At 40.8% G+C, this 24,858-nt stretch overlaps 1 protein-coding gene across 2 annotated transcripts in view; it reads left to right on the forward strand.

The window, feature by feature from the left end:
- The window catches only part of ADAMTSL1 (ADAMTS like 1), a 979,130-nt gene that overhangs the window by 900,365 nt on the left and 53,907 nt on the right, over nucleotides 1–24,858 (forward strand). For both annotated transcript variants that reach the window (XM_033237422.1, XM_033237423.1), the window contains one exon: nucleotides 3,040–3,174. In XM_033237422.1, coding sequence (XP_033093313.1) covers nucleotides 3,040–3,174 — 135 coding nt within the window. The remainder of the gene's footprint in view (nucleotides 1–3,039; nucleotides 3,175–24,858) is intronic.

The following is a 24,858-nucleotide window of genomic DNA, read 5'->3' on the forward strand; positions in this document are numbered from 1 at the left end:
GCAAGGGGAGAACAGGTATCTCAAACAGAGATAACCGAATTAAAACAATGATCCTTAACTCTTCCTGCATTAAGGACTTCTTTGAGAATCACATAAAAACTATGGATTCCTCCTTCGAGAAAAATTCATACATGTAAAAGGTTTCATATAATTCCGGGAAGCTTATGGTCTGGTCCACCTAAAGTCTCCACATGCACCCCTAAACATAAGAACCCCTGATTAAAGAGTCTGGTGTGGCTCCTGGTATAAAATGGGTGCGGTGCTTAAAAATAACAGTTGCTGGGACACCATCCACAATCTGATTATTGCCCAGTTCTGGACTCAGCCATGTTGCAAGCTATAACCATTTTTGCCCCCTGGGCTAGGGATACCCTGCTGTTCTTCCCCACTGAGTCTGGGTGCTAGGGAGATAAAATTTTTTAAAAAATGAAAAACTTATTTTTGGCTTTCTCAAAAAACAGAGCAATTATTAGAGCACTTATGCTCTAATGATGTGCTTTCTCACCTACAGAAAGCTGTCATTCTAAGGAAAAAAAGGAAAGATGTAAGAAATAATAATTCACGCCACACATACATGCATACACATACATTACAAACTTCCTCAGGGAAAAATATTTAAACTTTACACTTCTGTTTTCACACCCAGAGTTGAAGATATACCAACCCATAGGTCCTTCTAGACCCTGCCCACTCAGATTTCAGAGAGGCCCAAACGGGTTTTCATCTCACTGGTGGCTGCATAAACCTCCAGCCATCTTAGGAAGCCACAGAAAATTGGCTCAGAGAAAGATGTCATTTGTTTTGCACTGGGTTTCATCCAACTGAGCTGCTAGTCTGGAGCCCAGAGCCCAGGGAATATTGCCCCACACTGAGTTATGCTGCTTACCAGTAAGATTTTTCTCCCTAATAATCCTTCCTTGTTGCCTCTGCTAACAGAGATGAAAGTCTAAGATGTAAGGCTGCTACTGTGGCTTTGCCAACGAAGTGTGCATGTTCTGTAGGCAGGTGCTTACTGCATTCCAACTGTAATACAGTATAACAGTGAACATGGTGTTCGAAGAGCAAAACGTCTTCCCCATTTTCATCGTACTTAATGGGGGAAAAATCACTATCAAGACTCTTAAGTTTAAGGCTTTTCTTGATCACAGTTATTGGTTTATTAATGAAAGTTTGTTAGCTTTTAATAGGTACTTTATGAACATCAAAGCAATGTCTCTTTTAATCTGCAAAAATGTAGCTTAATTTTTAAAGGGGGAATTTTGTGGATGAAGCTGAGATTTCACCCCAAGTTCTGTGACTTAACCTGTACCATGAGGACTTGAAGTGTAGTAAGGCAGACTTTCATCCGTGTATTCAAATAGTCCATTGGACAGATATTCATTAAGTGTTGCCATTTAATGTAGTTGACATTAAGTTCCATGTCACCTGGACACTGGTAAAGTTTTAGGAGAAATATAAGTGGTGGCCTCTACCCCTGGAGAATTCACAGTTTTCCTGGGAAGAGCAAATGGACATGCACTGGAGAGGAAAATTACTGTCAAAGCTGTAAGGACACTAGGAGGGGCCAACATTTGGTCTAAAAAGAGTTGATTGTTTTGAAGATGGAAAGTAGCCTCCCCTTTTTGCTCTTAGTGAATAAGCAAAGGTTTCATGCGTTTCAAGAAGAAATATTGAGGAGGAGAGAAAGACACTTTGAGTAAACTGCCACCATCAATTCCTAAAATCATGGTATTCCAGAGTAGACAGAGATCTTAGAAAGGAACTTCATTTTGTAGACGAGAAAACGAAGGCTCTGAGGATTTAAATGACCTAATTAGTGAATGACAGAGCCATGGCTCAAACTCAGGGTTCCTGAACCCAGGCATGATGTTTTTCTCTATGCCATATGAAAAGGGTTCTTTTTAAACAATATTACATCTATATATATATAGATGTAATCTCAAGTTCATTGTTTTTTCTATAGAATGGTCTTTGTCAGTCAAAGGCAGAAAGACTGAAGGTATGTTTTTCAAGTAGACTCAGGCGCCGTCATGTCTTATTAATTCACCAGCCCTAACAAGTGCCTTACAAGGTGCCAGGCGCATAGTAGGGCCCTTGCAGAATGCTGTTGAAATGACCATCCATTTCAAGAGCAGTACTCCTGGGCTGCTGCTTCCATTCCAACAAGCGCTCTGGAGAAAAAGGTGGGAGCTGGCCTTGGGAGTGTAAACTGCAGTTCTTCAGGAGATGCAGGAAGAGAGGCAAAGGGATCTGCTTTTCCAAGAGAATCTGGGATCATCCCACCGCTGAGTTCAGTGGGTGCTTGCCTCTTTATTTGTCCAGCAGAAATGATAAGCCGATATATATTTCCCATTTTAGTCACTTTTAGCATCGATTAACTGGGACCTCTGATGACCTCAGCGCTGATTCTTTGTAAGATTCTGAGTGTTGAAGCATCGCATAGCAACATTCTCCTCCCTGCTTTATCTAGGTCCTACTTGGGCATTAAAATCCGAACCACAAAGCAAATTAACTTACCGACTTCACAACTTCATCTTTTGCTTCATAGAAAAAGGTCCTTTTAAATAAGAAATTTCTGTGGTGTTTCTTTATCTGTGCAGACAGTAACAAAGTGCCTCACTCTAAAGACTATTCCTAGGGCTAAATGAAAAATGGACTGAAATATATTTAGCACAGAACTTGGCATAGTAAATGCTAAAATTCGCTTTTTAAAAAAAGTGTCTTTATGATCTAGTTTAACTTATCTACAAATGTATAGGTACCCGGTAGTCTAAAGTGAGAAACCCCTGAACTTTGTATGCCTGCTTCTTCTTACTGACCTTATTATTTCAGGCATCAAATACCTGTATTAAGTTTGAAATTCAGACTCACCTTGATAGGGATTCCTCTGTAGGAAAAATGATGTTAAAAGGCAACAACAGTAATGTGTATCTTACATACATGCACACATGTGCACATACATGCATACTCACCTCTTCCTCTTCCCTTGACACAGCCTTGTGCTTTAACCTGCCTAATCCACCCTCTGCCTTCTCACAGATCCCCCTCAAGTCCCCACACAGTTGGAAGACATCAGGGCCTTACTCGCAGCCACTGGACCGAACCTTCCTTCAGTGCTGACGTCTCCTCTGGGAACACAGCTGGTCCTGGATCCTGGGAATTCTGCTCTCCTTGGTGAGTCTAACCCTTGGAAACATTGGGCAGAAATCCAGGACTGGACAGGATTTATGGATGGGTGACTGCTTGCAGGTGGGAGGGAGGCAGCAGTGGGGGATGGCCAACAGGAAATCACTAAATTGCCTACAGAATCCAGACTCACCAGTGGAAACTTGGCTGACTTTCCATATGAGGTGAATGCAGTTGTTAGTCTGGACTCTATGGCTTGTCTAGATTCCAGTATGGCTCCTTTCTGAATCCTCTTGGGTTGATGCCATCTCTTGAAACTGTGAGAGAACTACAGCAGTAAAGAACAGCTCCTATATCTCCTCTCCTCTTGCTAACCATTCCCCAGTACTCCTCCATTATCCCCTCCCACCTAAACTAGAGCAATAATCAACTTTCAAGGAGGAAGTCAAATATCAGCACCCTCCAAAAGGAAGACTATACTGTTTAGACCAGCTTTCTGTAGATATAGCCTGAAGCCAACCCAGATAGACTCCTCAAGGCAAGTGCTGAATTAATTTCACCAAGTACAACCTCCCTGTCATCTAGTGTTGGAAACCTTCACCAAGTTATTTCCCACATGGGTAGTGCCCTCTGATGGCAAGGAGTTGTACGAGGGCATTCAAGTCCTGGGCCCCCACACCAGAATCATGGAGATGCCAGAAAAACCTTCACACATGACCTCTGGAGATGGACAAGGTGGAAGAGAAGAATTCTTCTGCCTTCAAAAGGCCTGAGTGGGGAAAAACAGACCCATACACGTGCAGAGACAGGGAATATATGAGAAGTTTCTGTACCTTCCTCTCGTGCTGTGAAACTAAGATCTAAAACTCCTCTTTAAAATAAAACAAAAAGCCAAGGCCTACAAAGTGGTGAAAATCTTCATACTAACTCTATGTGATCCCAAATGTTGACAATAATAGCTAGAATTATTCCTGTGACTCAAAATTTAAAGCTTCTATATTCTTTTACCTAGCAAGGAACAGGAGGCCAGTGAGTTCCTAGTCATACTGGTGATGACTTATCAACATGGCCACAGGGGCCTGTTATCTTTAGGACTAGAGCACAGAAAGATGACCTTCAATTTTCGTTTTCATCTGAAACTCACAAAGAATCTTCACAGCTTATCAGCATATGGAAAAATCTGATTTCTCTATTTTTGACTTGAGTAAAAATAAGACAGGGAAAGTAACAAGTAGCCCTGTTCTGTTGCCCATGATTTATACAAGTTTGGCACTGAGCTTTTCTGTATCATGTTGATCAGAATTAATAGAAGTTTCAAAATTGCATATTGCCTCTGGCTTACAAACAGTAAACTTATTCCAAATGAAATGTGCATTGTGAACTTCTTTATTTTAGACTCATCACTATGAGAAACTCTCATAACTGTTCATCATAGCCCGGTCACAAGCAGGGTGTGCAGCAATTGTTTCTTTTCAACTTTAGTAACTCTTTTGGATCACTCAGGTGCCATTTAGCATGCTGGAAAAGTTAACCTGTTCATATTTTTACAGGATAGCTTTACTTTCATTCTCCCTTATGTTGAAATAACATTTTGTTTTATTTTAGCCATGGGCAATAAGAATTTATTGTACTTTATGTTGCCACAATCCATTGCTAGTTTATGGTGCTTTGTTACGTTAGCCTGGTATTTAAATCCAGCAGTTAAGAGACACCTTAAAATCCCAGTCCACATCCAGACTGCTCCATTTGAATGAGACAGTGAGTCAGTATTCATAAAGTGCCTGAATGTAACTGCCTGAACCAAATGGAGTTGAATGGTGAATGTCAGTGTCATGCCAGCACTATAGAACTAGGAGATTCACGTGGAATTGTGGCAATGAATGAGACAATGATGTCAAGTATCAGGACTCTGAGTAGGTTGACACAGACAGAGCCTCATTATGATGATTTGGAGCTGAGCACTGCAGAATAGGTGGGATTCAAATAGGCAGAAAGGAAGAGAAATGGGCACTCAAGGTGAGGAAGATTCTATGAGCCCCAAGATGAAAAATGTGCGAGGAAGATTCTATGAGCCCCAAGATGAAAAATGTACGAGATATGTATCAGATGTCTGTTCAGAAACAGCTGTAAAACACCACTGCTTTACGACTGATAACAGGCAACTAAACTGAGATCGAAACTAGGCCATAAAAATGAACAAGCCTCAGCCACAGTTTGTCCATTCAGATTTGGCTCAGACCCTCACCCCAACAATCCTAATGCCCTCCATCCATCCTGAATTTCGCCAGCTAGTGCCTCATCCTGGTCTGTTAGTCCAGTTGCTTCCATCTGGACAGGCTCCCATCCCTGACTCCTATAGGGTGGCCCTTTCAGACCACAGTGTGTGCTCTGGGTATGAGAAATAAGCCAGAGAGACTGGAGAGAAGGTTTTGTGTGGGGTTGCTGAGAAATTAACATCAAATTGTGGAGGCCTTGAATGTAAAATGAAGGAAGTAGATGTACTACATGGGGAATGGGAACAAATCTTTAGGGGGTTTTTTAAAAGGAGAATGACATACTAAGAGTAATGTATGAGAAGAATTAATCTAATATTCTGTAGGAATAATCGATAGTGGGAGAAATGTAATTTTTAAAAAGCCCTATTTTGAGGATAACAGATATTCTAGACCAAGGTGGAAATACATGGCAAAGATACTGTTAATCACTCCTCCCACAGCCAAGACATCCCTCATCAATCATGACATTATTTTTCACTCAGCCCAGGCAGTGCCTTGGAATTCATTTTAACGTTCTTACCAAGCCTGGTGGTAGTTGATATATACAGGATGAAAGCCATTCACCTGCCCTGTTGTAGCCAGTGAGTGGTGAGATACCACTGCATGTTTCCTCTATGTATGAGGTCAGCTGGCTGTAACAGTCTTACAGAACTTCATGGTTCTGTGGCACAGGAACAGTAACTCATAGACCCTGATTTTCATGTTTCCCAGCAGTAAGGATAGAAGGGAGAGTTGGAGTTTTTTAAGCCATGTATCAGAGCTCATTCTTCTTCATTAAGTCTGGAGTGTTGAGATCCTCACTAGGTGAGACTATTCCAGAACTGGCTGTTTTAGTTATCAAACACCCTGGCATTAATTTCACCTCAAGCCACTGCTACAACTCTCCAAAAGGAATGTTGCCTCAGCAACACATGCACAGGCCCACTTGGGCCTCACTTTTCCATAACTATAAAAATGAAAACTTGGGACTAGCAAGTGCTTGTTGCTCTCACACTCTTGACCATATGGCTTAGACATAGAAATGCCCAGTAGAGGCTCGGTCATGCCGAGTGAATGCAACCTAACTGGACTCATTGTCCTAGGCAAAACAGGTGCTAATTTTTTTATCCTTGTTTGCAGCTATTCTTTTTGCAGGAAGGCCAAAACTGTGCCTACTGCTCTGGAGGGCAAGGCTGGTGGTCACGCCATTGCTTTTTGGTGGTCTAGACCCAAGCAGTACCCCACAGGGCTCCAATTATAGAGCAGCAGCATTTCAGGCCTCCCTGCAGCACCAAAAAGCTTTTTGCAGACTTCTGCTAAATATTTTTTTTGGCCACTAAGACCTAAGACTAATATTTCTCACAGTATCATTTATAGGGCATTAGCATTGATATTTTTTGAAAAGTAACTTTTATTGGAGTTTTTATTATAAGAGCAATACATCTTCATTTTAGAACCATGAATTAGAGAGAAGCAGAAGGAAGACAATGAAAATTATCTACAATTACCTAACTCAGAGATAATTCATTCAAATACCTTCTTCCTAGACATAATATACATATTATACATATCTTTTGCCTAAAATGAAATATACTCTATATATTTTATTGATAGTAACTTTTTTCACTTAATGGTATGTAACAGCTTTCCATGTCTCCAAATAGTCTTCTACAATTCCATTTTTAATGACTGCACTGGTAGGAGGTACTATATCTTATTCAACAAATTCTCTAATGTTTTAGGTTCTTTACAATATTTTGCTATTATATCAAAATAGATATGAATATTTTTATTTCTAAGTCTTTGTGTGCACCCGTTTACTTAGGATCAATTCTTAGAAGTGAAATTGTAGTATCAAAAGCATTGAATATTTTAGATTTTTGTTGTATGTTGTCAAATTGCCCTCCAACAAAGTTTTACCGATTTTATATGCCCACCAGCACTGTATGAGAGTTCCCATTTCCCCAGAATGTTGCCAAGACTACATATGACCAAGAGTTTTTACATTTACTATTTTAATTGGTGAATATACAATAGTATAACATACAATATGAAAAATGGTATAAATACATAATTTTGTTTTATTATGTTTATCATTTATATTCATTTATGAATTGCCTATTCAAATCCTTTGATCTTTTTTGATATTTCTCTTTGTTATTTTTTTTTTAAGTTTTAAGTTCAGGGGTGCATGTGCAGGTTTGTTACACAGGTAAACTGTGTCATGGGGACTTGTTATGCAGATTATTTCATCACCCAGGTATAAAGCCTAGTACCCATTAGCTATTTTTCCTGATCCTCTCCCTGATCCCACCCTCCACTCTCTGAAAGGCCCCAGTGTGTGGTTTGTTCCTCTCTTTGTGTCCCTGTGTTCTCATATGGCTCCCACTTAATAAGTGAGAACATGAGGTACGTGGTTTTCTGTTCCTGCATTAGTTTGCTAAGGATAATAGTCTCCATCTGTATCCATGTCCTTGCAAAGAACATGATCTCATTCTTTCTTATGTCTGCACAGTATTGCATGGTATGTATGTACCACATTTTCTTTATCTAGTCTATCATTGATGGACATTTAGGTTGATTTCATGTCTTTGTCATTGTGAACTATGCTGCAATGAACATATGTGTGCATGTGTCTTTTTTTTTTTTTGAGGCGGAGTCTCGCTCTGTCTCCCGGACTGGAGTGCAGTGGCCGGATCTCAGCTCACTGCAAGCTCCGCCTCCCGGGTTTACACCATTCTCCTGCCTCAGCCTCCCAAGTAGCTGGGACTACAGGCGCCCGCCACCTCGCCCGGCTAGTTTTTTGTATTTTTAGTAGAGACGGGGTTTCACCATGTTAGCCAGGATGGTCTCGATCGCCTGACCTCGTGATCCGCCCGTCTCGGCCTCCCAAAGTGCTGGGATTACAGGCTTGAGCCACCCACCGCGCCCGGCCGCATGTGTCTTTATAATAGAATGATTAATATTCCTTTGGGATACCCAGTAATGGGATTGCTGGGTTAAATGATATTTCTGTCTTTAGGTCTTTGAGGAATTGCCACAATGTCTTCCACAATGATTGAACTAATTTACACTGCCACCAACAGTGCATAAGCATTTCATTTTCTCCACAACCTTGCCAGTATCTGTTGTTTTTTGAGTTTTTAATAATAGCCATTCTAACTGGTATGAGATGGTATCTCATTGTGGTTTTGATTTGCATTTCTCTAATAATCAGTGATGTTGAGCTTTTTTTCATATGATTGTTGGATGCCTGTATGTCTTCTTTTGAAAAGTGTCTGTTCACGTCTTTGCCCACTTTTTAATGGTTTTTTTTTTTTTTTTTGTAAATTTAAGTTCCTTATAGATGCTGGATGTTAAGACATTTGTCAGATGTATACTTTGCAAAAATTTTCTCCCATTCTGTAGGCTGTGTTTCCTCTGCTGATAGTTTCTTCGTCTGTGCAGAAGCTCTGTGATTAGATCCTGTTTGCTAGTTTTTGCTTCTGTTGCAATTGCTTTTGGTGTCTTCAACATGAAACCTTTGCCCATGCCTATGACCTGAATGGCAATGCCAAGGTTGTCTTCTAGGGTTTTTATAGTTTTGGGTTTCACATTTAAGTCTTCAATCCATCTTGAGTTAATTTTTGTATATGGAGTAAGGAAGGGACTCAGTTTTAATCTTCTGTATATGGCTAGCCAGTTATCCCAGCACCGTTTATTAAATAGGGAATCCTTCCCCCATTTCTTGTTTTTGTCAGGTTTATCGAAGATCAGATGGTCGTAGGTATGTGGCCTTATTTCTGGGTTCTCTATTCTGTTTCATTGGCCTATGTGTCTGTTTTTGTACCAGCACCATGTTTTTTGGTTACCGTAGCCCTGCAGTATACTTTGAAGTTGGGTAGCGTGATGCCTCTAGCTTTGTTCTTTTTGCTTAGGATTGCTTTGACTATTCAGGCTTTTTTTGGGTTCCATATGAATTTTTAAACAGTTTTTTCTAGTTCTATGAAAAATGTCATTGATAATTTAATAGGAATAACAATGAATCTATAAGTTGCTTTAAACAGTATGACCATTTTAACAATGTTGATCCTTCTTATTGATGAGCATGGAATGTTTTTCTATTTGTGTCATCTCTGATTTCTTTGAGCAGTGTTTTGCAGTTCTCTTTGTGGAGATCTTTCACCTCCTTTGTTATTCATTTATAAGATACAAGTACATCTTTATATGTTTGACCCATATTTGACAATTTGATAGTTGATATTCAATATATAATACATATTTAAAGTTTAAAATATGATGTTTTGATATATGTATACACCTGTGAAATCATCACCACAATCAATATAATGAGCATATTTATCAGCCCCCAAAGTTACCTCATACCTTTTGTAATTGTTCCCTCATACCCCTACCCCTACCACCACTGCTCCCACCCTAGGTGACCACTGATCTGATTTATGTCAGGGTAAACTAGATTGCATTTTATAGAATGTTACAGAAAAGGAATAATGCCTTTGTGGTATTTGATTTCTTTCACTCAGAAAAATTACTTTGAGATTCATCCATATTGTAACATGGATCAATGGGGTATTTCTATTGCTAATTAGTATTTCATTGTATATATAGTTTGTTTAATAATTCACCTGTTCAGAGACGGAATCATTATTTTCAGTTTCTAGTTGTTACAAATCTACTGTGAAATTCATGTATATTCATCTTTGTATGCACACATGGTTTCATTTATCTTGGTTAAACACCTAGGAGTGAAATGACTTGTTTGTATCATAGGTATATATTTAACATTTTAAGAAACAGTCAAACTGTTTTCCAAAATAGTTGTACTACTTTACATTCCCACCAGCAGTGTTAGAAAGTTCTCAGTTCTCCTTGTCCTCACCAAAACTTACTGTAGTTGGTCTTTTGCATTTTGGACATTCTACTGTGTGTGTAGTGGTTTCTCATTGTGGTTTTAATTTGTATTCCCTTAATAACTAGTAGTGTCAAACATCTATTCATGCGCTTATTTGTCATCCTGATTTCTTCTTCGGTAAAATGTCTGCTCAATTTTTGGGCCCTTTATTTAAAAATTGAGTTGTTTATTTATATCAAATTTTCAGTGTTTTAATATATTTTGAATACAAGTCTTTTAATGAGATATGTGATTGCCAAATACTTTGTCCCAGTCAGCAGCTGTATTTTCATTCTCTTAACAGTGTCTTTCAAAGAGTAGAAGATACTGGTTTTGATGAGGTTCAACTTATTCTTTTTTTAATTTTTAAAAATAATTTCAACTTTTACTTTAGCTTCAGGAGGTGCATGTGCAGGTTTGTTACATGGGTATATTGCAGGATGCTGAGATTTGAGGTATGATTGATCACATCACCCAGATACTGAACATAGTACCCAAAAGTTTTTCAGCTCTTGCCCTGTTCCTTCTCTCATTAGGAATGAGAGTAATAATGAGTTCTCTCATTAGTAGTCCCCAGTGTCTACTGTTGCAATTTTTATGTCTATAAGTACCCAATGTTTAGTTCCCACTTCTAAGTGAGAACATGTGGTATTTAGTTTTCTGTACCTGCATTAATGTGCTTAGGATAATGACCTCCAGCTGCATCCATGTTGCTGCAAAGGACATGATTTCATTCTCTTTATGGCTGCATAGTATCATATGGTATATATGTACCACATTTTATTTATCCAATCCACTGTGGATGGGCACCTAGGTTGATTCCATGTCTGTGAAGAGTGATGCAATGAATACACAAATGCATGTGTCTTTTTGGTAGAACTATTTATTTTCTTTTGAATACATACTCAGTAATGGGACTGCTGGATTGAATGATAGTTGTGTTTTAAGTTCTTTGAGAAATATCCAAACTCCTATCCACAGTGGCTAAACTAATTTACAGTCCCACCATCAGTATAAAAGCATTTCCTTTTCTCTGCAGCATCACCACCATCTGTTGTTTTTTGATGCTTTAATCATAGCCATTTTGACTGGTCTGAAATGGTATCTCATTGTCTTCTTTTGAGAAATGTCTGTTCCTGTCTTTTGCCCATTTTTAATGGGGTTACTTCTTTTTTGCTTGCTCAATTTAAGTTCTTTATGGATTCTGAATATTAGACCTCTATTGGATACATAGTTTTTGAATATTTTCTCCCATGCATCCATAAATGCTTTTCCATTTATGGATGTCATCTATGATTTCTTTCAGCATTGTGTTTTATAGTTCTCCTTGTGGAGATCTTTAACCTTCTTGGTCAGATGTATTCCTAGATATTTTATTTTTGTGTATTTTTGTGTTGCTATTGTAAATGGCCTTGCATTCTTGATTGGGCCCTCGGCTTGAAGGTGATTGGTATATAGAAATGTTACGGCTATTGTTCATTGATTTAGTATCCTGAAACTTTACTGAAGTCATTTCTCAATCCCAGGAGCCTTTTGGCAGTCTTTAAGGTTTTCTAGATGTATAGTGATATACTCAGTGAAAAGAGATAGTTTGACTTATTTTCTTATTTGGATGCCTCTTATTTCTTTCTCTTACCTGATGACTCTGGCTAAGACTTTCCATTTATTCTTTTAGGGCTCATTCTTTTAGTATTGCATTTTAAAAATCTTTGCCTACTCCTGTCTCAAAGATGTCCTCATATTTTCTTCTAGAAGTTTCATAATTCTGAGTTTTAAGTTAGGTATATGACTTAGTTTTAGTTAGTTTTCTATATGACATGAGCTATATATTGAAGTTTGTTTTTATACATATGGACATCCAACTTATCCACTACAATTGGCTGAAAATACTGTCCTTTCTCCACTGCGTTGCCTTTGCATGTTTCTGGAAAATCAATTGTTCTTATATATGTGGGTATATTTCTAGATTCTTTATTCTATTTCATTGATATGTTTGTCTCTTATACCACATTCTACCTAATGCCCTATAAATCACAAGATCTGGCTTGTGGAAACAGACAGTATTCCTTACCCTTTGTGAGCCTCAGACACTGGTATTTCTAATTCTTTTTTTTTTTTTTTTTTTATTATACTTTAAGTTCTAGGGTACATGTGCATAACGTGCAGGTTTGTTACATATGTATACTTCTGCCATGTTGGTGTGCTGCACCCATCAACTCGTCGGCACCCATCAATTCATCATTTATATCATGTATAACTCCCAGTGCAATCCCTCCCCCCTACCCCCTCCCCATGATAGGCCCCGGTGTGTGATGTTCCCCTTCCCGACTCCAAGTGATCTCATTGTTCAGTTCCCACCTATGAGTGAGAACATGTGGTGTTGGGTTTTCTGTTTTTGTGATAGTTTGCTAAGAATGATGGTTTCCAGCTGCATCCATGTCCCTACAAAGGACGCAAATTCATCCTTTTTTATGGCTGCATAGTATTCCATGGTGTATATGTGCCACATTTTCTTAATCCAGTCTGTCACAGATGGACATTTCGGTTGATTCCAAGTCTTTGCTATTGTGAATAGTGCCGCAGTAAACATACGTGTGCATGTGTCTTTATAGCAGCATGATTTATAATCCTTTGGGTATACACCCAGTAGTGGGATGGCTGGGTCATATGGTACATCTAGTTCTAGATCCTTGAGGAATTGCCATACTGTTTTCCATAATGGTTGAACTAGTTTACAATCCCACCAACAGTGTAAAAGTGTTCCTATTTCTCCACATCCTCTCCAACACCTGTTGTTTCCTGACTTCTTAATGATTGCCATTCTAACTGGTGTGAGATGGTATCTCATTGTGGTTTTGATTTGCATTTCTCTGATGGCGAGTGATGATGAGCATTTTTTCATGTGTCTGTTGGCTGTATGAATGTCTTCTTTTGAGAAATGTCTGTTCATATCCTTTGCCCACTTTTTGATGGGGTTGTTTGGTTTTTTCTTATATATTTGTTTGAGTTCTTTGTAGATTCTGGATATTAGCCCTTTGTCGGATGAGTAGGTTGCAAAAATTTTCTCCCATTCTGTAGGTTGCCTGTTCACTCTGATGGTAGACTCTTTTGCTGTGCAGAAGCTCTTTAGTTTAATGAGATCCCATTTGTCAATTTTGGCTTTTGTTGCTGTTGCTTTTGGTGTTGTAGACATGAAGTCCTTGCCCATGCCTATGTCCTGAATGGTATTACCTAGGTTTTCTTCTAGGGTTTTTTATGGTATTAGGTCTAACATTTAAGTCTCTAATCCATCTTGAATTAATCTTCGTATAAGGAGTAAGGAAAGGATCCAGTTTCAGCTTTCTACTTATGGCTAGCCAATTTTCCCAGCACCATTTATTAAATAGGGAATCCTTTCCCCATTTCTTGTTTCTCTCAGGTTTGTCAAAGATCAGATGGCTGTAGATGTGTGGTATTATTTCTGAGGACTCTGTTCTGTTCCATTGGTCTATATCTCTGTTTTGGTACCAGTACCATGCTGTTTTGGTTACTGTAGCCTTGTAGTATAGTTTGAAGTCAGGTAGCGTGACGCCTCCAGCTTTGTCCTTTTGACTTAGGATTGTCTTGGCAATGTGGGCTCTTTTTTGGTTCCATATGAACTTTAAAGCAGTGTTTTCCAATTCTGTGAAGAAACTCATTGGTAGCTTGATGGGGATGGCATTGAATCTATAAATAACCTTGGGCAGTATGGCCATTTTCACGATATTGATTCTTCCTATCCATGAGCATGGTATGTTCTTCCATTTGTTTGTGTCCTCTTTGATTTCACTGAGCAGTGGTTTGTAGTTCTCCTTGAAGAGGTCCTTTACATCCCTTGTAAGTTGGATTCCTAGGTATTTTATTCTCTTTGAAGCAATTGTGAATGGAAGTTCATTCATGATTTGGCTCTCTGTTTGTCTGTTACTGGTGTATAAGAATGCTTGTGATTTTTGCACATTAATTGTGTATCCTGAGACTTTGCTGAAGTTGCTTATCAGTTTAAGGAGATTCTGGGCTGAGACAATGGGGTTTTCTAAATATACAATCATGTCATCTGCAAACAGGGACAATTTGACTTCTTCTTTTCCTAACTGAATACCCTTGATTTCTTTCTCTTGCCTGATTGCCCTAGCCAGAACTTCCAACACTATGTTGAATAGGAGTGGTGAGAGAGGGCATCCCTGTCTTGTGCCAGTTTTCAAAGGGAATTTTTCCAGTTTTTGCCCATTCAGTATGATATTAGCTGTGGGTTTGTCATAAATAGCTCTTATTATTTTGAGGTACGTTCCATCAATACCGAATTTATTGAGCGTTTTTAGCATGAAGGGCTGTTGAATTTTGTCAAAAGCCTTTTCTGCATCTATTGAGATAATCATGTGGTTCTTGTCTTTGGTTCTGTTTATGTGCTGGATTACGTTTATTGATTTGCGAATGTTGAACCAGCCTTGCATCCCAGGGATGAAGCCCACTTGATCATGGTGGATAAGCTCTTTGATGTGCTGCTGAATCCGGTTTGCCAGTATTTTATTGAGGATTTTTGCATCGATGTTCATCAGGGATAGTGGTCTAAAATTCTCTTTTTTGTTGTGTCTCTGCCAGGCTTTGGTATCAGGATGATGTTGGCCTCATAAAATGAGTTAGGGAGGATTCCCTCTTTTTCTATTGATTGGAATAGTTTCAGAAGGAATGGTACCAGCTCCTCCTTGTACCTCTGGTAGAATTCAGCTGTGAATTCATCTGGTCCTGGACTTTTTTTGGTGGGTAGGCTATTATTGCCTCAATTTCAGAGCCTGCTATTGGTCTATTCAGGGATTCAACTTCTTCCTGGTTTAGTCTTGGGAGAGTGTAAGTGTCCAGGAAATTATCCATTTCTTCTAGATTTTCTAGTTGATTTGCATAGAGGTGTTTATAGTATTCTCTGATGGTAGTTTGTATTTCTGTGGGGTTGGTGGTGATATCCCCTTTATCATTTTTTATTGCGTCTATTTGATTCCTCTCTCTTTTCTTCTTTATTAGTCTTGCTAGCAGTCTGTCAATTTTGTTGATCTTTTCAAAAAACCAACTCCTGGATTCATTGATTTTTTGGAGGGTTTTTTGTGTCTCTATCTCCTTCAGTTCTGCTCTGATCTTAGTTATTTCTTGCCTTCTGCTAGCTTTTGAATGTGTTTGCTCTTGCCTCTCTAGTTCTTTTAATTGTGATGTTAGAGTGTCAATTTTATATCTTTCCTGCTTTCTCTTGTGGGCATTTAGTGCTATAAATTTCCCTCTACACACTGCTTTAAATGTGTCCCAGAGATTCTGGTATGTTGTATCTTTGTTCTCATTGGTTTCAAAGAACATCTGTATTTCTGCCTTCATTTCGTTATGTACCCAGTAGTCATTCAGGAGCAGGTTGTTCAGTTTCCATGTAGTTGAGCGGTTTTAATTGAGTTTCTTAGTCCTGAGTTCTAGTTTGATTGCACTGTGGTCTGAGAGACAGTTTGTTATAATTTCTGTTCTTGTACATTTGCTGAGGAGTGCTTTACTTCCAATTATGTGGTCAATTTTGGAATAAGTGCGATGTGGTGCTGAGAAAAATGTATATTCTGTTGATTTGGGGTGGAGAGTTCTATAGATGTCTATTAGGTCCGCTTGGTGCAGAGATGAGTTCAATTCCTGGATATCCTTGTTAACTTTCTGTCTCATTGATCTGTCTAATGCTGACAGTGGAGTGTTGAAGTCTCCCATTATTATTGTATTGGAGTCTAAGTCTCTTTGTAAGTCTCTAAGGACTTGCTTTATGAATCTGGGTGCTCCTGTATTGGGTGCATATATATTTAGGAGAGTTAGCTCTTCCTGTTGAATTGATCCCTTTACCATTATGTAATGTCCTTCTTTGTCTCTTTTGATCTTTGATGGTTTAAAGTCTGTTTTATCAGAGACTGGGATTGCAACCCCTGCTTTTTTTGTTCTCCATTTGCTTGGTAGATCTCCTCCATCCCTTTATTTTGAGCCTATGTATGTCTCTGCATGTGAGATGGGTCTCCTGAATACAGCAGACTGATGGCTCTTGACTCTTTATCCAGTTTGCCAGTCTGTGTCTTTTAATTGGAGCATTTAGTCCATTTACATTTAAGGTTAATATTGTTATGTGTGACCTTGATCCAGCCATTATGATATTAACTGGTTATTTTGCTCGTTAGTTGATGCAGTTTCTTCCTAGCCTTGATGGTCTTTACATTTTGGCATGTTTTTGCAATGGCTGGTACTGGTTGTTCCTTTCCATGTTTAGGGCTTCCTTCAGGGTCTCTTGTAAGGCAGGCCTGGTGGTGACAAAATCTCTAAGCATTTGCTTATCTGTAAAGGATTTGATTTCTCCTTCACTTATGAAACTTAGTTTGGCTGGCTATGAAATTCTGGGTTGAAAATTCTTTTCTTTAAGAATGTTGAATATTGGCCCCCACTCTCTTCTGGCTTATAGAGTTTCTGCTGAGAGATCTGCTGTTAGTCTGATGGGCTTCCCTTTGTGGGTAACCCGACTTTTCTCTCTGGCTGCCCTTAAGATTCTTTCCTTCATTTCAACTTTGGTGAATCTGGCAATTATGTGTCTTGGAGTTGCTCTTCTCAAGGAGTATCTTTGTGGCGTTCTCTGTATTTCCTGAATTTGAATGTTGGCCTGCCCTACTAGGTTGGGGAAGTTCTCCTGGATGATATCCTGAAGAGTGTTTTCCAACTTGGTTCCATTTCCCCCCTCACTTTCAGGCACCCCAATCAGACGTAGATTTGGTCTTTTTACATAAGCCCATACTTCTTGCAGGCTTTGTTCATTTCTTTTTCTTCTTTTTTCTTTTGGTTTCTCTTCTCGCTTCATTTCATTCATTTGATCCTCAATCGCTGATACTCTTTCTTCCAGTTGATCGAGTCGGTTACCGAAGCTTGTGCATTTGTCACGTATTTCTCATGTCATGGTTTTCATGTCTATCATTTCGTTTATGACCTTCTCTGCATTCATTAGTCTAGCTGTCAATTCTTCCACTGTTTTTTCAAGATTTTTAGTTTCTTTGCGCTGGGTACGTAATTCCTCCTTTAGCTCTGAGAAGTTTGATGGACTGAAGCCTTCTTCTCTCATCTCATCAAAGTCATTCTCTGACCAGCTTTGATCCGTTGCTGGCGATGGGCTGCGCTCCTTTGCAGGGGGAGATGCGCTCTTATTTTTTGAACTTCCAGCTTTTCTGCCCTGCTTTTTCCCCATCTTTGTGGCTTTATCTGCCTCTGGTCTTTAATGATGGTGACGTACTGATGGGGTTTTGGTATAGGTGTCCTTCCTGTTTGATAGTTTTCCTTCTAACAGTCAGGACCCTCAGCTGTAGGTCTCTTGGAGATTGCTTGAGGTCCACTCCAGACCCTGTTTGCCTGGGTATCAGCAGCAGAGGTTGCCGAAGATAGAATATTTCTGAACAGCGAGTCTAGCTGTCTGATTCTTACTTTGGAAGCTTCCTTTCAGGGGTCTACTCCACCCTGTGAGGTGTGGGGTGTCAGACTGCCCCTAGTGGGGGATGTCTCTCAGTTAGGCTACTCAGGGGTCAGGGACCCACTTGAGCAGGCAGTCTGTCCGTTCTCAGATCTCAACCTCCGTGTTGGGAGATCCACTGCTCTCTTCAAAGCTGTCAGAGAGAGTCGTTTGCATCTGCAAAAGTTTCTGCTGCTTTTGTTGTTGTTGTTGTTAACTGTGCCCTGTCACCAGAGGTGGAGTCTACAGAGACAGGCAGGTTTCCTTGAGCTGCTGTGAGCTCCACCCAGTTCCAGCTTCCCAGCGGCTTTGTTTACCTACTTAAGCCTTAGCAATGGCGGGCGCCCCTCCCCCAGCCTCGCTGCTGCCTTGTGGTTAGATCACAGACTGCTGTGTTAGCAATGAGGGAGGCTCCGTGGGCGTGGGACCCTCCCGGCCAGGTGTGAGATATATTCTCCTGGTGTGCCAGTTTGCTTAAAGCGCAGTATTGGGGTGGGAGTTACCCGATTTTCCAGGTATTGTGTGTCTCAGTTCCCCTGGCTAGGAAAAGGGATTCCCTTCCCCCTTGCGCTTCCCAGGTGAGGCAATGCCTCGCCCCGCTTCAGCTCTCGCTGGTCGGGCTGCAGCAACTGACCAGCACCGATTGTCCGGCACTCCCCAGTGAGATGACCCCAGTACCTCAGTTGAAAATGCAGAAATCACCGGTCTTCTGTGTCGCTCGCGCTGGGAGCTGGAGACTGGAGCTGTTCCTGTTCGGCCATCTTGCTCCGCCCCCTCCACTTCTAATTCTTTTAAGTGGTTCTTCCCCCACTTCACACACATGCTACCAATATGCATTCTGCTGCATACTCAAGAAGATCCTCTGCAGATTTACAAAAACCACTTGTTTTTGTAAATACAGTTTTACTGTAACACAGCCACACCCATTCATTTACCCACTTGTTGTCTGTGGCTGCTTTTGTATTACAACAGCAAAGTTGAGTACGTGTGACAGGCACCGCATAGCCCAAAAACCTAAATTATTTCCTATCTGTCCCTTCACAGAAAAGATTTGCCAACCCCTGATCTGGTCCCCTCTACCTTATTATTGGAAAGGACACCAAGGTCTATATAGGGGTCTTGACATATTCCCTGTTTCTGAGGATCATATCCTTCCCACCGTATCACCGTGTCCTTCATCCTGTCACTGGCTTAGGCTTTCTCCATAAGGTCAAAGACCCTAAAAGATGCACTGTATTAGCCTGTTTTCATGCTGCCGTTTTCTTCCCAAGACTGGGAAGTTCGAAGAGGTTTAATGGACTTACAGTTCCACATGGCTAGGGAGGCCTCACAATCATGGCAGAAGGCAAGGAGGAGCAAGTCATGTCTTACATGGATGGCGGCAGGCAAAGAGAGAGCTTATGCAGGGAAAACTGTCATGTTTAAAACCATCAGATCTCATGAGACTAATTAATTATCATGAGAATAGCATGGGAAAGACCTGCCCCCATGATTCAATCACCTCCCAGCAGATTTCTCCCATGACACATGGGAATTGCGGGAGGTATAATTCAAATGAGATTTGGGTGGGGACACAGCCAAACCATATTACACACACACACACCAAAAAAAAAAAAAAAAAAAAACCTAGAGGAGTAGAAATTGTCCTCAGGAAGGTAGGGAAAGAGAAAAGCTCTAAAGAGCCTGGAGTTTCCTCAGAATTACATAGCCTCAGGTGGCTCCAGTTTAAAAAAAAAAAAAAAAACAGCAACCAGGCTGGGCATGGTAATTCACACCTGTAATCCCAATGTTTTGGGAAACTGAGATGAGAGGATTGCTTGAGGTTAGGAGTTTAAGACCAGCCTGGGCAACACAGCAAGACCTTATCTCTACAAAAAATTTTTTTAAAATTTAACTAGGCATGGTGTTGCAGGCCTGTAGTTCTAACTACTGGGGAGGCTGAGGTGTAGTCCTAACTACTTGGGAGGCTGAGGTGGGAGGATCATGTGAGCCCAGGAGGTGGAGGCTGCAAGTGAACTATAATCGCACTGCTGCACTCCAGCCTCGGCAACAAGTGAGATCCTGTCTCTTAAAAAAATATATATATATATATGTATGTAATTACATGTGGCTTAATAAAAACAGTGCCTTTTTCCAACATCTTATTTAGGTGCTGTTCAAGTATCTTTCAGCATACATTTGGCCCGCCCCTTCTTTTTAGCAACACACTCTCCTTAGTGAGCAAGCTCCCATGCCTCCTTCAGAGGAACTCCTCACAAATCTCCACTGGAGGCGCATGTCAGCCCCACAGAGAGCAAACAGCACCAGCCTTTTCTCATGCCTTGTGATGTACCAAGAGGAAGGAGATTTGGTCAGTCATTCCAACCTGAGTGTATAGAAAGAAGCCTTTCCATGAAAGAATTCACTGTGCCCGGCCCTTCTCCGTGGTGGGAGGCTCGAGGGGACACAGCCAACACACATGGTAGCACCAACATGCTCACCAGAGCGGCAGGCCCATCACAGGCAGGGCCTGCATGTGTAGCAGCTCCACTTCTTAGAGCCCTTCCAGCCCTGCAAAGCCTGGCTGTGAGGCGACAGCCAACACATAGCAGTTGGGCAGTGTTGTTCTGACCACCCAAGACAGACAGCTTATGCATTTTTTCCTCTGCTTATTCCTCTGCTGAGAATTGCAGAACCCAGCTGGCATGAGATGCAGTTCAGACATCCCTGCTAAGAGCGGCAAGGCTCTTATTGACCCTAAATCTCATGCAAAAAGTTGAAGGAATTACTTCTTTCTCCAACACTGAGGTTAAGACTAGGACACTCCTACAAATAATATCACGCTGGTATGAAAACTATGGTTGGAATACAGGACCCAGGTCTGGAGTCTAAAGGCAGAGCTCTCAAACAGTGTTCACATGTAACCCTCTCAAAGTAGGAGGGTATATGAGAAAGCAGTTGAATGAATATTAATATCCAAAGTTGAAATTTGTGATAAAGGGCCTAGGAAAGCACTGTCTCAAAGTAAATGGACCCATTTACTTGTTCAGGAAGTATTTACCAAGTGACTACTCTCTGCCAAACACTACTGTGAGCCAAGGACACACGGTAAGTAAGATAAATACAAACCTAGTCCACATTCGTTTATTCAAAAAAAAGTATTGAGCATCTATTTACCATACCAGGCACTGTTCTAGGTACTGAGGACACAGTAATAAGCCAAACAAATCAATGTTCCTAGTCCTGTGCAGTGTGATTCCAGTGGGGGCACTTAGAGTGTGATGGGAAAGTAGTTCAAGTAAGAAGAGCATGATGGAAGCGGGAAGAGCTGGGGGCTTTTCAGGTCTCAGCTTGGCCAAAGTTGCTTTGAGAAACCAATGTTTGAGCAAGACTGGAAGACTGGATAGAGGTTACCCAGGTGAAGAGAGGGGATGAGCGCTTCAGGCAGAGGAACCGGCAGAGGTTATAAAGAATGAAAATAGAAAATCTTTCAAGAACCTTTCTGGTCAGAGGTAATGGGGAGTGGCCTGAGACAAGGCTGAAGAGGGAGGTGGAGCACATTGCTGGCACTCTGAAAGCCATAGTAAGACGTTTACACTTCGCCCTAAGTGCAATGGGAAGTCTCAAACGGCTGAAAAACAAGAGAGAGAGATTGTGTGATTTGTGTTTTTAAAAGCTTATTCTGACTGGTGTGTAGAGGATGGTTTTTTAGGGAAAGAGGCTAGATAGAGTCCCCTGTTTAGAAAATTGTTGCAGTATTCCAGGTAGTCATAGATTACTGTGGCATAAAGTACAGAGGTAGAAAAAATGGACAGAAGTAGATGAATTCAGGGATCTGTAAGAGGTAACTTCAACAGGACTTGGTAAATAGATTAACATGAGAAGGGAAACATCAGCCATAGAATGAACAGAGGCTCAAAGACATCACATTTTGGGGTTTTTTCTCACTGAAACTCTCATGTACCTCCTAGTGGTCGTGACACATCCCAGATCACTCAAGTCAGGATGTTAGAATAAATTGAGAGCTACATAGGTATGCAATGCAGAACGTGTAGTTATAAGGAGGAGAATACCCCAAACCTTCTGTTTGCTAAGTCCTGCTCATTTCCTTAACATCTACCTGCTCAGGCTTTATTAAATGCTAGGTCCTGAGCCTTTCTCCCAGTTTTTGAACAGCTCAGAAGCGTTAGGACAGACAGAAAAGTTGATCATGAGTGTAAGAAAAGCTCTATAGGTTGCACAGGAAATCAAAAGGAACGGGAGGGGAGACTGCTTTCTTTGGTGAAAGGGGAATTGGGGTGGGGATAGGGGGCATTGAACAGAGGAACTGCTCAAGCTCAGCCTCAGAGGATGAGGCAAAGTATTCCATGCACTGACACAATAGACACTTCTTACGGAGTTCCTTCCATGTTTTCAGCACCATTGAAGGCAGCGAGACAAAATGAACAGAAGTCCCTCCTCTCTTAGAACTGATGTTATAGTAGGAGAAATAGAAAATAAATGTATAAAGAAGCAAATGGCATCATATGGTAGAAGGTAGTAAGTGCTGTAAAGAAAAATAAAGCAGGATAAGAGGGAGAGGTGGTGCCTATGTGGGAAGGAGGTTCCAATGTAAAATTAAACGGGCCAGAGAGGGCTCACTGAGAAAGCAGTTCTTGAGCAAAGACATGAATGTGTGCTCTTGAGCCTTCACATGTCTGGAGAGAGAAGAGAGGAGAAGAGCATCCCAGGCACAGGAAGAGTCAGTGCAGAGTTCCGCCTGCATGAAACATGCATGCCTAGTGTGTTCCAGGAACAACAGAAAGGCCAGTGTGGCCACAGTGGGGTAACAGGGAGTACACAGAAGGAGAGATCAGAGAGGCAACCAGGCAGAGGGCAAGTTGTGTAAGTCCTTGTAAATGGTCATGTTAAAGCAACAGTGAGAGAAAAATCTATAAATGCCCACATTTATAAACAGATGCAATATTGCATTGAGCATCATGGGCTTTTCCAGCATTAGACAAGGGCAGGCAGAAGTGATTTATTTTATTGGAAACCATGTGGCCAACTGAATGTTACAGAGCTGACTGTAGTAAAATAGAGGCTTATCAGGCTGGCTCTGGTACAAACCAATATTGCTGATTTAATTTGGCTCACATGTGCTGGGCACCTGCTCTGTCTGCCTGGCCCTGAGCTTCTGCAGGCACGTGCCTGGCCATTTCCTTCATCTAGTAAGAAGGCGTACCAATTGCACAATAGAGTCAGTTGGGAAGTTTAGAAAAAAATATTCCACAGAGACCAATTAATTCAAGATCTCAGGGTGGGACAAGGCATCAGAACTTTTTAAAAATGATTCTCAGGGATAGAGTAGATTTTAAAAGTTACTTATCCATCTTGTACAGCCCATGTATAATAGAAGTCGGCATGGGAATATGGTGTGCTTAATCATTTAGAATATTTTAACCTGACATTCAAGGCTCTTTGCTATTCAGACCTAGCCTTTACATCCATCCTTCCATCCTATTTATCTCTCAGGTAATTCCTTCGTTCCAGTCAAACCTCTCCCTCACACTTGCCATGGCCTTGAGCCTCATGTAACTTCCATGCGTGAAATACCCTCCCCCACTCCACCATATCTATCTAAATCCTAACGATTTTCAAGGCACAGATCAGACCCTCCGTGCAGCCTCTTGGAGCACCCCAGCCAGGAATGACCACTCTCTGCTGACTTCCTAAAGCACCCACCCTAGACCAGGGTTGGGCAAACATTTTCTGTAAAGTGCCAGATAGGAAATAGTTTAGGCATTGTTGGCTTTATAAAGTCCCTGTTGCAGGTATTCAACTCTGCAGTTGTAGAGTGAAAGCAGCCATAGACTGTAAGTAAATAAATGGGTATGTCTGTGTTCTAATAAAACTTTATTTACAGAAACAGGACTGGATTTTTGCACTCGGGTCATTCCCTTTGATAATATCAGCCTATCTCAGACAAATGAAGCAAGAAAAAGGAAAGGGATTTTGCCAACTAATGAATCAAAACTAATGAAAACAGCATGAACTTTGAAATCAGAGCTGAACTATGGTCAAACCACATCACCTCAACGAGTCTGCCTTTCTCATCAACCTCAGCTCTAAGTCACCAATGTGATACTTAGCCTACCCCACCTTATATTATTGGAAATATTTCTTATTTCTGTCATGTCTCCCAGCTAGATCTAGGTCCTAGGAAAAGAAGAGGCTGCATAAGTATTTTTAAGTGATTTCAAACAGGACTAGGTAGCAGGGTCTTGACTTGGAAGGCCTCTTGAGTTGTTTTCATCTCTCATTTCTATTCTAATTGTAGCTTTATCATCTGTCCCACATACCTCCACCCTTCACCCCACCCTGCACATTTCCTACAGCCTGGATTTTTCTTGTACAGCCTGGATCGGGTACTTCCTGGATCCAATTATGCGGTAATGCACACAATGACAGTTTGTGAATGCCCTGGGCCACATCTGTTGGGAAGCCATTTTTTATATAATTGTTTGGAAGACTAAGGCCATCACTACTTCCTCTCTTAGTTGTGGGAACAGCAAGTTCTGACGGTCAAAGGTTAGGTAAAAATTAATCCACACTGGGGACCCACCCAACAGGTGGCAAGGAAGGTGATGCCAAGGAAGGAGAGGGATGCCGGGAAGGGGAGGATTGGCCCCCTTAAGGAGTGGGAAAGGAAGACGGAGGGAAAGGGAAGGACTCATGTCAAAGAGACACAAGTCAGCATCTGTTTCCTCATTTATACTGGAAGGCTGAGGTTTTATGTCACAAGGAAAATGTTTCTGATTTCCTAAAGCTTTGCCCACAAAGAGAATATGCTTTGCTATTAAGAAGAAAGGTCAGTATTTTCTGGTTATTTATGGCTCTTGTTTATATACTTTTGTATTTTTTTAAATAAAACCCAAAGTGTAGTATAGAGCCCCCATAGGGACTGCAGAAAGCTCTATAGCACATACAGTGTAAAACTAAATCGGCGTTTCAGAGCGCATTTACGGGGAAGCCACAGGAAGGAATACAGCAGTTCTTTGGACTGAAGTGCACATCCATAAATATAAAAAGACACCAGAGCATAAGTGACACTTAAAATA

Source organism: Trachypithecus francoisi, unplaced genomic scaffold (genome assembly GCF_009764315.1).
Source record: "Trachypithecus francoisi isolate TF-2019V2 unplaced genomic scaffold, Tfra_2.0 Lachesis_group16, whole genome shotgun sequence".
Taxonomy (NCBI): Eukaryota; Metazoa; Chordata; class Mammalia; order Primates; family Cercopithecidae; genus Trachypithecus; species Trachypithecus francoisi.